The sequence below is a fragment of the Haliotis cracherodii genome, unplaced genomic scaffold, assembly GCF_022045235.1.
Source record: "Haliotis cracherodii isolate W230 unplaced genomic scaffold, xgHalCrac1.p SCAF_4, whole genome shotgun sequence".
NCBI classification, from domain to species: domain Eukaryota; kingdom Metazoa; phylum Mollusca; class Gastropoda; order Lepetellida; family Haliotidae; genus Haliotis; species Haliotis cracherodii.
This window is the reverse complement of record NW_027266297.1, coordinates 43,688,132-43,702,893: the sequence shown is the minus strand read 5'-3', so window position 1 is coordinate 43,702,893 and position 14,762 is coordinate 43,688,132. Positions and strand designations below refer to the sequence as shown.

Genomic DNA, 14,762 nt, shown 5'->3' with positions numbered 1-14,762 from the left:
TCTTCTCCCGAATTACTCTCAGAAGCGTAATTGCTGACTGCAGCCTAACAAAGCACCCACTCAAATACAGAAACAGTCTTTCAGAAACTATCCAGACATAATTTATTAACTATAGTTAAAATCAATGTTAAATTACCGTTTGCATAATGATATACATTTATATGTAAATATATGATGTTTGGTATCCAGTGTGACTATTTTTCATGGGCAATGTATAGAAATGTAATGCCTTTGTATCTACTTTCGTAAATATAATAATGACACATACAATTAGTCAGTTTGAATGAACAAACATCACGAGATGTGCTTGTGTTTGATAAGTAAATTCTAAGTTTGTAACTACGATGACGTCACAAAACTACAGGCGACAGTGTAGGCGGTCAGACCACTGACAGCTCAATGTCAACATCTTGTCAACCACGCCCACCCATAAGTTAGTAATTGAGAGTAATCTGCCCCTGATCGCACGAAGAAAGCGAGGATGGCGAACTCACGACCAAGCAGAGGCAAACTTTGTGTGCGAGTTGTCATAGACATTGTATGCATCGCTTTAGGTAAGTAGATTTAGGTTATTACGACTATATCTGCCTACGTTATTAGAGTTATGTGTTACTAGGCGCCAGACGTTGTATTAACAACGGCTTGGTGATGTTGTCAGACAGCTTTGATGTAGTCTTTATATTGCCCGGCTGTCAATCATATAATGAGTGTTGACAGTGTTTGTTTTTTTGCCTTTCACTCTGTTCATCATTGTGTCAACAGCAGAGATAAGGCTTGATGAGATCGTTTTGCATGAAATTGGGAGTTTATCTGCCATATTTATTGTTCAAACTGATGAAATATAATGCTAAAGGGTTGAGGTGTAAAAAGCCTGCTATTTCTGAAACACAATTCATAAGAGGTTAACTTTATGGTATAATAAGCGGTAGGTTTGAAGCATTAACGACAATTTTGTATGAGTTAAATCAAAAATAAATCACAGAGTTTATTGATTCACGATGTAACTAACATTCTATACTAACAAACTCCTGCCTTGGATGATGTAAGTTAAGTATAGAATATAATTACGAGGTCCTGTGATTTATTACCCTTTAGTTGGTTTCTGGTAACACTGTGATTGTATAGTGGAAGTTAATATAATGATTGAGAAATATCTTTGTTGTTTGGTCCTTTCTTAAAACATAAACATCTTGTTCCCCGTGATGCACTCACCTTCCAGCTTGGCACCATGGGCAGAGAGATAAATAGTTCAGTAACTGACAGAAAATTGTGGTATCCAGCGCTTGCTACGTTTGGAAAGAAAAGCTTTTTTGTTTGTCCAGTAACTGACAGAAAACAGTGGTATGATGAGGCCCCGGGTACCAACATGCCCGGACCTTTGGGTATTCACGTAATATATTGTGTAATGACAAAACTTGAACCCAACAAGTCACTTATGTTCACATTTCTTTCTGACTATTCGCACATTTTTTCCGACTTTTATATAATTGAATAAAGATAAAGCTTCAGTCAACTTCAGTGTATGCATGACCACATCAGTTACTAATGTATCTTAATACTTTTTGCAAAGGCTCCAGTCAAACAACTTCCAAGTAGACAAACTTTGTTTGTTCATAGTCTGTAGACAGGGGACACTGGTGGCCAAGTTGTCTAAGGCGCCTCAATTCACTGTGCAAAGTTGTGTCCCTTGGACACCCCAGAAACCTGTGATTGTGGGTTCGAATCCCGGTTTGCCCTGATTATGTTTCTAGGTTTGTCAGCACCATGCCTGTGCTCGTGGATTTCACCGACATGGTAAACGTCTGAGACACTGCTTTACTTCGGGCTTTCCTCCCACATTAAGCTGACACGCCGTGATATAACTGGAATACTGTTAAAAGCGGTGTTAAACCCAACTCACTCACTCATAGTCTGTAGACATGTACCATTAGGTTGTAAGTAGTTCATCCCCCAAATGTTTGGCAATTTAAGGACAAAGACTTTTCCTTGTAAATGTATTATTCAGTTTATAAAAGAAAAGCAGAACAGAAAGGTCGCAATATTGTTTTCAGACTATATTTTAATGAAAATGAGAATGAAAAAAGCTTATTCATATGCTATGACACATATCCTTAACAAGAACCTACTACCAGAAATTATTAGCATTGAAGCAAATATGGCTTCAATGCCTGCTGTTACCATGAATACATGATTTGTTGTTTTGTAAAAGGATATCAATGAATTATACATATTATCCTTATTCCTAGGAAGTAAATCAAATTCATGCAAGTCCCTGACCTGGTATAAATGAGTTAAACTAATTCATAAATTAGTTGTGCTCTGTAATACCGGGTCAGTGTGTATTTTTGTCCCTTTACATCAGGCATGTCAGCATCAATGCTCGTATTGATCATTACAGCTGAATACGTTCATCCCATGTGCGTCACCTTAGTTGATTACGTGATTCCACCATCTCCAGCCTAAATCTGCTTTCGTCATGTCCAGTACGGCGTAGTTACTACATCATCCTGAGACGAAGCTACACAACCCTTTTGCATTCGCTCTCCACCATTCCCTGCTGCGTTTACTTTTTATTTATCATGTTCATCCTCAGTTTCATGTCCTCTGTGTCTATGAGGAGCTAGACAGATGTCAAATAGATGGGTGGGATCAGGGCCTATGAGATTGGAGGTATACAGATTCTCCACCCTTGGGTTGGCAGACTCAATGACTTGGTCTATTACATGTTATCGTACCCCGATGACAGATCGTCACTTACAATATTAATCACTGGTTTGTCTGGTCTAGACTTGATTATTTACAGGTCTCTATCCAATAGCTTGAATATTTCTGAGTTTAGGAAAAAAACATTAAGCCACAGAAAACTTTTTATCCTGAGATTTTTTCTTTCTGCTTAAATTCTTTCTGCTTAAATTGATGAAAGACAAGGCATAAGGAAATGAAGCTTAAATAAGTTTGTTTGAAGCTATTTTAGTAAGCCTTAAGGAAGTGTTTAACATTCTGACTTTCTTCCAGTGATTGAATGGGCAGATAGAAAAGAATTCTGGCTAATCCATTACCTGACCTTTAAAACATGTTTGGCTGTCATATCAGTTTTGGAAAACGATACATAGAAGATGTTTTATGTGTTGTACGCAACAAGTGAAAATATCTCCTTTTCCCTGTCGCGAGACGAGAGAAACATGATGTTTCATGAGACACATGTAATATCCTTCTTTTGGGTAGTTGTCTACCGTAAAATTAAGGTTTTTCATTACAAATGTAAAAAATGAAGCATACGTTCTCCCTACCTAACATACAGGGACCTTTCACCACCCCTTGCATTTGCGACTTAAAAAGTAGTTCCATGTTTGCAAAATCCACAAATATATAAACAAAGGTCACTAAAAGTCTATATCATACATTTGGATATGATTATATACAAAGTCACCTAAAACAAAATAATTCTTGAAAGCTACGATACCTATGTTGGAAGCAAAGGAATACATGCTAGTCAAGTAACAAAAATTGCACTTTGCAAAATGAACTGTCATGTTTGGCGAGTTAAATGAGAAATTTACAGTTTATAATGAAACATTTTCAAGAGAAAAACAAATGGCACGAAGCAATATTAACTCCATAAATGACAATATGTCATTATTTTGCCTTGTCAGTGTGGAACTAACATAAAAAGGAAGTCAACAGTGTGTGAAACTTTCGATAAAAGGAGACAATTAGCCTGAAGGTAGCTCTTGTATGACAATAGTTCCATCAAAGTGTTAAGTTTACCACGGTGAAACCTCTGCTTTATGCATGTGCAGCCTGCTATTTATTCAAAGATCCTTTTTTTAATTGTGGATATTGTCAATCTATCCTCTCCTTGTCTTAGCATGCTTCAATTCCCCGAGCGGCTTTGATAGCTTTGATGAAGGGTAAAAACTTTTGCCAAGTAGGCACACTCTATTGTCAATGGAAGACAGTGCCGTGTCCAGTCTTGTACAATTGATTGCCTGGAGACCCCTTCCGGATCGATTGTATGTCGTCCACTATATCAATTATTATTTATAACTACATGGTCGTTCATGTAATGATGTCATATTTGAAAACCTGAATTCATGCTGTTATGTACGACTAATGTATAGGGATCATATCACCTGTTATGGTGTATTCTCCTGCACACAAGTGTTTTTGTCTAGGCAGTGTTTTTTTGTTGTTTTTTTCATTTGTTTGGGTGGTAAGCATGGTGACGCTGTTCAAACACATTTTCACATAGAATAAAAAAAGATGGAAGAAATGCATAGTGTGAGATAAGTATTGTGAATATACAATTTATTGTAAGATTTACAATTTCTTACTTTTCCTTAAAACTCCATTGAAACCCAATCATCTTGAGGCAAGGGAGTTAACTGACTATGAAAGTCCAGTTTCCATACCTGCCGAACAAGCCTGGAATTATGGAGTTATATATTTTTGCTGGACTAACAAGTTTATGCATAGTCCAATCAAAATCACGTAGTGAAATCGACATCCTGTTCGTAAACTGCCTTGCAGATTTCGGTCGATTGAAGGATTTGCAAAGCATGTGTACCGTCAAATTAGCGCGAACATATATATTCCAAATCTTTTCATGTTTTTCATCAAGCCATCACGTGATTTCATGCACTTTGCGAAGTAAGACCCATTTTATTTAAGGATTGACTGTGTATTTTTTGGGTCATTGAGGTATGAATCGAAAAACCATTGTGCAAACTGCATGAATACGCATAGCAGATTCTTACAAAAGTTTGTGCATCGGTTGTTTTTAAATTCATACCTCAATAAACCGAAAAATATATCCAGTCAATGCTTATAATTATATTCAACATGTTTTATCTACAATAGTTTAACCCAAAATAGTTATGTATATCAAAGCAGACAAAAATGACGACATTTATAAACATTCCAGGTGTAGGGATACATACGGTGGTGTGACATTAATCAGGTGACTGTTTAGTTTATGCACATAACTTGACATGCCTACAAAGTCAGTAGCCAATCAACAGAGAATAACATCAAAACAATGTTCATAGGACCTGTATATCAAGGCAATAGGCGAGAAGAAATGCAACAGTCAGACTGTCACGAACCAGAACAAATATGTCCGGGAGAAGGCGGCTGTTTCAAATTAGTTCCCTGAGAACATGAAGACGCAGTTGGATAGTTAGAATTGAAACCCAAAGACATTAAAGTTGTGGAACCGAGGTGAGCAGGAAAATAACAGGCGAGCAGGCCTGCATGTTTGCAGTTTTATGCCTTTCTTGGCCTACGGTCTCAAAGGGTTGTTTGGACAATGAATATGCGTGAGTTTCCCTAAATGTCCTGCGCATAACCATACACTTGAGCAGAAAGGGAATTCCCTCGACTGTAATATTGGGATTCCCCGACATTACGCAGTAATAAAGTAGTGCGCCTTGGTGGGCATGGCTAAATATGTTACATTTATTTGGAAATGAATGCAATAACATGTGACCAATTCAGCTAATCAGGATGCAGGAATTTCAATGAACACAACGAAAATTTCATTATTACAATATAGATCTTGATTATTGATCAGATCGTCTTGACAGGGTGCTGCCATTTTGTTTGAAGCAAATGCAAGTGATACGAGAGGTGTCATCTGATTGGTCAAGAGTAGGGATATAGAAGGGACATAACTCATTATAGCCACTAGTGGTGCTACGATCGAGCCCAGAAATTCCAGCCTAGTTTGGGAAGATGTTAAAATGTCAACGTGAACTGACATTGCCACCAATCTTTTCCAGCTGGTGACTGTGACACGCATTATCAGACGGGTGCTCCTCAGATGGAAAATCATTAGCTTTTAAATTTCTTCTTCTGAATGTTGGCAGTTGCGATCCCAATTGGTCTGTTCACCTTGATTGGTGTCCCATACCACCGAGGGTTCTTCTGTAATGACGAGAGTCTCAAGCACCCCTTCCTCGGGAACACCATCCCCACTTGGCTGCTGGGTGTGGTCGGCCTGGGACTTCCCATTCTGTGTGTAAGTAGATACACCTGGAACGTTATATAAATATTATTGTACTCAATGAAATGTAACATGTTAATTACATTGTAATTCCTTCTAATGGGATGCTGGAACAGAATAGGTTCCCAATTCCCAGTGCTTGCCATAAGAGCCGACTAACGAGGATTGGGTGGTCACATTAAAACATGTGACCTGGCTGATAGTGTTATCATGTTGGTGTTATCTTTTCTCAAATGTGTGGACGGTTGCTCATGGTGTCAACCATTAGTTTGCCTGGCCAAGACTTAATTATTTAAAAATCCCTTGGGAGGGCTAGCATCATTTTGATACTTGACATATTGATAAAATGCATTTCATGTTTCTTGAAAATTCTTGCCCAAATTTTATTTTTTCTCCAGATTTTGGTCATTGAAGCCCTTCATGAGAAGAAAACCTCCTGTTTTGGGATCGTTTCCACAGACCCAAATGAGCACACGAAAAGTTACTTTGAAAAATGTTACAAAATTATCATCGTGTTCATATTTGGGTCAGCTGTCACTCAACTTCTGACAGAAATCGGCAAGTTCAGTATCGGGAGACTCCGCCCACATTTCTTTGCAGTGTGCAACCCGGACATGGCCAACATAGACTGTAACAGTGGCTATATCATGGACTTCACATGTAAAGGAACAAATTCTTATCGTCTTCGAGATATGAGGTATGTTGGTGGAATAATCATTTGAACACCTAAAGTTTCACACTGTTTTTCATGAACGTACCCTCTTGCAAGAATGGCCAATGTGCATGAATTACAAATTTTGAACTATTTCCAGCCGCCAAACAACAACGATATGTTTACATCTAGATTTCTCAGTATTTATTGAAACCTGTGTCTTAATCATTCAAATGTAACTCATAAGCATCATGAATGTCAACAATCTTTTCAACTTCCAGTTACTTGTAAACATTTTCTGGCTGCTGCACATAGCAATCATGACGCCTTCTGTAGAAAAAAATGACTTAATTGTTGCTAATTAAATTAAAAGTGTGAACCTGGAGCAAAAATCATTGTACAATGAACTGTCACTTCTAAGTTATTAAAAAAGTCCATATTGATAAGGTTTCATTTGATTAGACACCCGGTCTTTGATAAAGTACACACAACAGACAGAAAAAAGACACCAAAATTGCCAAAAGCACTGGAATGTAAATTATATATTTTTTGCCAACATACTGTAACACTATTTACGACTGTCGCTATTTCATGTCATCGCTTTGAATATATTAAATTACGAACTCAACACACATTGTGGAAGACCTAGAAATTGTTTGTTCCCCCGCATGCCAATAAAATAAACAGCTGATGGTGGTAAACATGCCTTAGCTATAATTGTTCTCGCAAATAATTCCTTCTAAAGTCAACAATGAACTGAAATACATAAATATTAATGTATTTTCTCCTAATGTAGACAATGAACAGAAATATAAATATTTATGCATTTTTTTGTTGACACTAATGCTAATATTTTTAAATATTCACAGTGGAATAATCAATGTTTGAAAATATAGGAGGATGTATCTATATAATCTAGTAACGTTAATTGCAACATAATTGGTGTCACAAATACCGAATATCAAATACAATTTCAACTCTGGGAAGACCACATGTCTCTGAAAATTTGCAAAATCTCATCACATGCAAAAAAATCTCATTGCTTTTAGACCAGTGGGATTTTCTCTCATAGGAACAAAATTCAAGGATAATCCTTGAGATACTGTAGAAAAGTGAACTTGTTGTATATTTATGTGAAGAACATGCGCACAAAGAGTAGTACAATAGGTAGTACAATATTCAATGGCAACATATAATATGATGGCAGTGGTCAGTATCAAATACACAAATACAGTAGTGATAGCAAAAGTCGGTGATATATGACCATCGGCACTAGAACATTAAAGAAGTTTCCATAACATACTATAGCTGTCCGCAGTATACCAGACTGGAAGTTTACACACCATGTATCAACTAAATATAGTAACTACCTGACAACTGATCACTGTCCAAACACAGTGCAATGAGCATCTACCGTATCTAAATAGAAACAATATACCACAGCTACAATCATTGTTCAACAAGAAGATACACTGGCATACAACACATGAAACACTCTTCCAAACTACTGCATTTTACTTCATAGTCAAATAAGCTATGAAATGAATCCCCCTGATCATGCTGGTACAAATATATTTCCGTTTTGGAGATACCATGGCAGTGTAGTATGTTTTAACGTCATCGGGATTTCACGAGAAAATAGTTTCGAATATAGCTGACTATCAATAACCAATATTAAAATGTGTACTGCGGTTTTAACAATATACAATAGCACAAAGTCTGTGAAACACCTAGATACGGGGTAGAATAGGTCTTCAGAAACCCATGCTTGCCGTAAAAGGCGACTATGCTTGTCGTAAAAGGCGACTAACAGGATCGGGTGGTCAGGCTCTGTGACTTGTTTGACGCATGTCATCGTATCCCAATTGCGTGGATCGATGCTCATGATGTCAATCACTGGATTGTCTGGTCCAGGCTCGATTATTTACAGACCGCCATCATATAGCTGGAATATTGCTGAGTGCGGCGTTAAACAACAATCCAACAAAACAAACAAACAAACAAACTGTGAAGCACCTAGTGAACCAGTGAAGGTGAGCTTCTGTACCTAGCTGTTGTCTTCACTGAAAACCTTTTATGTTGCCAGACTGTCCTTCCCCTCGGGCCATGCCTCCATCGCTGTCTACTGCATGATCTTCCTTATGGTAAGGACTTTGGAATATCCTGAAGAAGTGTAGGCTTTGGTATTAGTTCCATGTCTGAGACACTGTCCGTGTCATTGTGGTAATCATTATCTTTGATGTGGATGTACGTTATGGAGGCTTAGTCTGCAGACAAATTCAAATTTAATTACACTTGCTTGGACTGCTGATTTGTCTGAGCCTAATGCTGATGTAACAGACATTGAGGACACAGCTAATTTACATCCTGTAACATTTGTATAAGAACTATATTGATGACTGACATTACATTTGATGAAAGTAAACAAGGATAACAATACTGATGGGTTTATGTGATGCAGCAATTACGTAACACTCCTCTCTACTACTGCAGGCATATCTCCAGGCTCGACTGACTACGGCCAGAACTAACCTGATCCGCCCAGTTATGCAGCTCGTTGCCTTTGGTCTTGCTTTCTTCACGTGTTTGTCACGAATCTCAGACTACAAGCATCACTGGAGCGATGTGCTAGCTGGTGCCATTCTTGGCACCCTTATTAGCTGCCTCGTGGTAAGAGAGATAGACAATTTTCTGTATGTATGTATTATTTTATATCATCCCATGGCTATCACGTGTTTGAGTAAGTCTCCAATACAGTGTTCCAAATAAGCTCCTGCGACATTAAACCCCATTTCACCTCACCCGCTGGATTTCCTGGAATGTTGTCATTATGTGTTGAATTCTTATGTTAATTGTAACACTTTTCTTTACTATTATTATAGGATTAATTGTGTAAACTTGAATACTGAAGGCATAGATCACAGCTAATGCTATCAACCACTGTTTTTCAGATAACATTTCTGAGCAGTTTCCGCTTGGAGCGAAGATCTGTGATGAGATTTTACAGAAGTCGCCATGAGAAATTCCCTCTCTACCATCAAAATGGCCGCCAGGAGACTTCCTCCTCGGGCCCTAGTGATGACACAGCAGAAATGAACGAGGAGCTGACGCATGTCATTAGTCATGTGAGCCGTGGCAAGTGAGGATGTCATGGCTGGAACATGTGGGTCATGCAACATGGTTGTGATAATCCTTGCCAGTTTCTGTGTCTTGTGGAGTCAGTTATACGCCATCATGCAAACCTGTGAAATGTGCCTGAGCTTATGTGTTGTGAGAGATAGGATTGTTGTAGCATATCATGAAAGTAGAAATAGCAGTATTCGATATTAGCATTTCATCTTGCAGGGTTTGAAACTAAGTGACTACGGTTGTATATTGAATGTACTTGATATTATTTGTCACTTTAGATTCAAGTGTATTACTGTATTCATGGAATATTGTGATAGGCAGCATATTTGAATATTTGTCTGAGGCCAGGCCACAGAATGTGTGTCCCACAGCTCGGTCAAATGTACAGTGATGGTAACATGCGTACAAGTCTTGTTTCCGGTGAACACTTTATATTATATACACCACTTTCCTGTTGCCATGGTTTCCTTTGTTTTAACTGAAGGTCTATTAGCTGATACAGTTTTGCTATTCATTTACAAGTGAATGCATGTCAACTGTTTTCATGTTGACATGTTGTGATGTTGTGATGTTTATGTGAAGGATTTCTTACAATTCCAGACGTGATTTTAAATCAAAATCATGAGTCATGTAAACCTGGGGTACGAGCTCTTAACCTACTGATATTACTAGGCTGGAGAAAGAAGGATTTAGAGAATATTTTTGGACGAATATTCTCTATTTGTTACTTTTATCAACTGTGATTTGTAAATATCACATTCACTGGAAAAAGTAAATAAACGTATACTCACCCAGAGTGGGGTATCAGTTAGCTATTCATCATATTTTCCTCCGTGTATTGACCAATAAAACCCCCAAAACCGTTTGTTCAAATAGCACCTCAGAGATGCAACAATGGAAGTCTAGGCGGTAGAGGACGTAATTCATATGTGAGACAGGTCCCTCATAAAGCATACAAATGACTCCATCACATAGCGTCACTTGTATGCGTGTCTGCCTGTCAGTGGACCACAACATGCAAAAATAATTCTCTTCAAGTATTATTTTTATAGAAAATAATTAAAGCATATTACATACTGTTATAGACAATTAATCTTGTTATAGGATGACATGACCAAAAAACGAGTTAACAATTGTAAAAAAATATATTTAAAATATGTTGAATTTTGGCAAAGTTTTTGTTGTTTGTTTGGGTGCACATAAGGTGTTGATATGGGTATGTCTCAAGTGAATGTGCATGGCCAAATTAATATTTTACATTACTCATAAGTGTATATCCTTCAGGTTACTTGGCGATTATGCATAAGAAAAAGGTTGATTTGAACTTAGTTGAAACATCTCGGTAAGAATAGACAAAAATACCAGGAAAGATGTCTAAATTAAGCATTTTTATTTTCTTCTTTTTTGATTATTGTGTTGTTGCAACATTTTGAGTAAAAAACATCTTTATACATCACTTACTATTGGTCTGTTTTAATGTAAGAATGTAAGTCATTGTTTACCAATTAGTAATCAGTCTTCAAATAATAATATAAGTGAACATGAATTGTGAAATGAAACAGGTCTAAGCACATTTCAGCAGTAATGAAATTTAAAACAGGTCAGTAAGATACTGGAAACTTAATCTGTTAAAATTGTCTACTTATCGACGTTTTATAATTTAGAGCAATCTAGCAGTAACTGACTACCAAATAATATTATCATGTCTCCCATGGGTTCCAGGGTTAGGATTGGTCCCCAACAACCTATGCTTGTTGTAAGTGGTGAATAAATAGATCAGGCTGCCAGACTCAGTGATTTGGATGGCTGCATTTATCATACATGATATGGTGTGGGTCGTTGCTCATAACATCAATCACTGGTCCCGACTGGATTACCAGTATTTACAGGATGTCATACAGGTGGAATATTGCTGAGTGGGGCTTTAAGAAACAAACAAAACAGCCATGTTCTCAGTTTCACACAAGACACGACTGGGTAATTCCAAGTAGACAAGACATGGAATCTTGCAACCCTGTATATAATGATGGTTTTGGTCATATTGAGTTGTTTTGTCAAGCCATAATTGTCAGTATGCACTAACCATCTGTGGCCATATGTTCCACAGCCCGCAGCCCATTTCCAGTCTGTGTTGAAGGAATTACCAGATTTTGCTGTGTATAGTGATAAATGGAATCAAGTGGTCAGGCTCTGACTTGGTTTATGAATGTCATGATATCCAAATAGCGTAGTTTGATGCTCAGGATGTCAATTACTGGATCAGTTGGTACAGATGCTATTATTTCAGACTGCCTACATATAGCTGGAATATTGGCTTTCTTTCGCTGTTCGTTCACTTTCACAATATGATCTTTGGATGTTTTGAATTGATTTTAAAATGGACATAGTAATAACGGGCAATCAGTACTGTAAATGTAACGGGTAGTAAACATTTTGATCATTATGCACTGAAAATGTCATTGCAAGTATTTTTATTTTTGTGTGTGTGTGTGAAAGAAAAATCATGTGAAACCCTATTGTGCCTTGTGTGAATCTGAAACACTGTAATGAAGGTAAGGCCACAATGAATTAATTAATTCATCCCAGTGTTTCATTAATGTAAGGAGGGAGCAATTTTCTTCATCTGCAGGTGCTTGCAGACAACTAGATGATGATAGTTGAGATAGAAATCTTATAAATAATTTATAATCGCCTTGGTTTAGATTATAAAGTTTGATTAAGCATTTGTGAATAAAAATGAGTCCTGAGCCTACATGTGCTGTATACTCCGCCTCTGGTGGTTGTAGAGCACCAGCTGGAGACAGCTGGGTGAAGATGCATGACCACAAGCTGTGGTATCATCACCAGATAACATCGTGTTTGGGATCTATTACATTTATATTATGTTGTTGAAACAGTTGCACAGTTTTAAATTGAAATTCACAAAAGCAATTTATTTGAGGACAGATTTCTACTACCGGTAGATTAACACATGGATTTCAGCGTGTTTCACAGAGCTTTGTACAGAATTAAAGGTTGCCATCACCTGCTTATTTAATTCTGACATGGGGTTTATGTCAATATTCCCCACCACAAAGTGGTGCGGTGGTATAATCCGTCTTTCCTTCCCTTCTCAAGACAAATTTTCAAAAAGTGGTGTAGTAAATTAATTTTTTACAGAGTTATGGGCCTTGTCCTGTGCTTTTCAACTTACTGCGTGAAATGGGAACAAGTTTTTGTCCGAAACTTCTGCAGTTACTTGCTTATTTAAATATACTTGTCAAGACTGAGTTCGAAAATTGGCCCCTTAGATTTTTCACAGAGTTACAACCCTTGATCCATGTTATTTTACTTGGTGCATAGTATCTGCAATGGGGAAAAGTTTTCTCAGAAACTGTTGAAGTTAGCTTGTCTAAGAGATGCTCATCAAGAGTTATTTTTTTCAGAGAAGGGGCCTTTGTGTGTATTAATTTCACATTTATTCATTTTTTCTGATGACACAAACCTGTCCAAGTGCCTATCTCTTCTTAAGGCTTTATAAGGACTCTTTTTTTTATAGTTTATTTTGTTTTGTGTCGATTCCAAAATTGAAACGTAAAAGAATTTAGTGTGAAACCAACGCACAACCAACAAATGGTATACAATAAACAATTGTATGAAATTAACTAGGTTTACAAATTAATACAAATTACTGCACAGCAATTACAATGGCAGTACACAATAGAGTGGAAGTACAATATTCAATGACAGGATAAAATATGAGCGCAGTAGAAAACAGTGACAAGAATAATAACCACCTTGTTGCATCAGTGGACAGGCTTCCAGAGATAGGCCTGGGTTGAAAACAAGGGTGAAAACTGGTCTTGATGTAATGTCAGATGAAATATGAGATGCGACAGGCATGCTCCACTTGTATAATTCAACTAGCTTCCAGCCATCTTCCCAAAGCAAGACTATGCAAGTCAAGTTTCCACCCTTGCCGAACTAGGCTGGTATTATGTAATTACATTTTGGCTGGACTAACAAGTCCATGCATAGTCCAATGAAAATCGTGCAACGAAATCGAAATCCGGTTCGTAAACTAATGCAGATTTCGGTCAATTGCAGGATTTGCAAAGCATGTGCACTGCCAACTCGTCAACGTATATTTCCAAATCTTTTCATGTTTTTTAATCACTGTGCTCACATAATTTGATGCACTTCGTGGTGATAGACACGTTTTATCGATCAGATCGTCTTGACTGAGCGTAGCCATTTTGTTTGAAGCAAATGGAAGTGATACGAGATGTGAAATCTGATTGCTCCATAGGAGAGAAATAGAAGGGACATAACTCGGAATAACCACTGGTGGTGCTACGATCGAGCCCAGGAAGTCCAGCCTATTTCGGCAAGGGCTGAAACTGGACTTTTAAAGTCAGTTAACTCTCTTGCCTCAGGAAGATGGCTTCCAGCACTTTCCACACAGTACTTGACCAGTCCAGTGACACTAAAACATTACACAATATTCCACATGTTTCTATAACGCTTGACATCCATCCATGCTATTCCGGAAGTTTACCGATAGTTCGAGCATCTAATTACAATAACTTCCTCACCACTGCTTACATTAAATAGTACTACATTCATGACAACTGATCATTGTCCAAATACAATGCAGTGAACTGCTACTGAATCTCAACAGCAATAATGCAATACAGTTACAATCAGATTTTATCAATAAATTACACTGACATATAACAATATTCACTACTATATGAACAACAAAATTCTAATGTGCCCCATGGAGGGGGATAGTGACGAAGCTGTATTCTTCACATGAATGAGTAATTCTCTTTTCTTTGTTTAAGGTGTGTTTACTCTGCTATACTGATAACTTGTCTCCAAGAGATCTGTCTGCCACTTAAGAAATTTCAACTTCTGTGGCTGGATGTTATTTTCATGAGCCTGAATTTGTGTCCATGCATCATTTGATGCACTGAAGGGGGCCCTAGAACCTAT

General features: G+C 37.5%; 1 protein-coding gene across 1 annotated transcript; it reads left to right on the top strand.

The window, feature by feature from the left end:
• Window positions 1-469: 469 nt before the first annotated feature.
• On the top strand, window positions 470-10,344 carry LOC139479666 (phospholipid phosphatase 1-like). Its single transcript, XM_071262510.1, has 6 exons — window positions 470-554; window positions 5,868-6,019; window positions 6,403-6,701; window positions 8,743-8,800; window positions 9,150-9,326; window positions 9,608-10,344. The coding sequence occupies exons 1-6, from the start codon at window positions 482-484 to the stop codon at window positions 9,797-9,799; spliced, it is 951 nt and encodes a 316-aa protein (XP_071118611.1). The 5' UTR covers window positions 470-481; the 3' UTR covers window positions 9,800-10,344.
• Window positions 10,345-14,762: the final 4,418 nt, after the last annotated feature.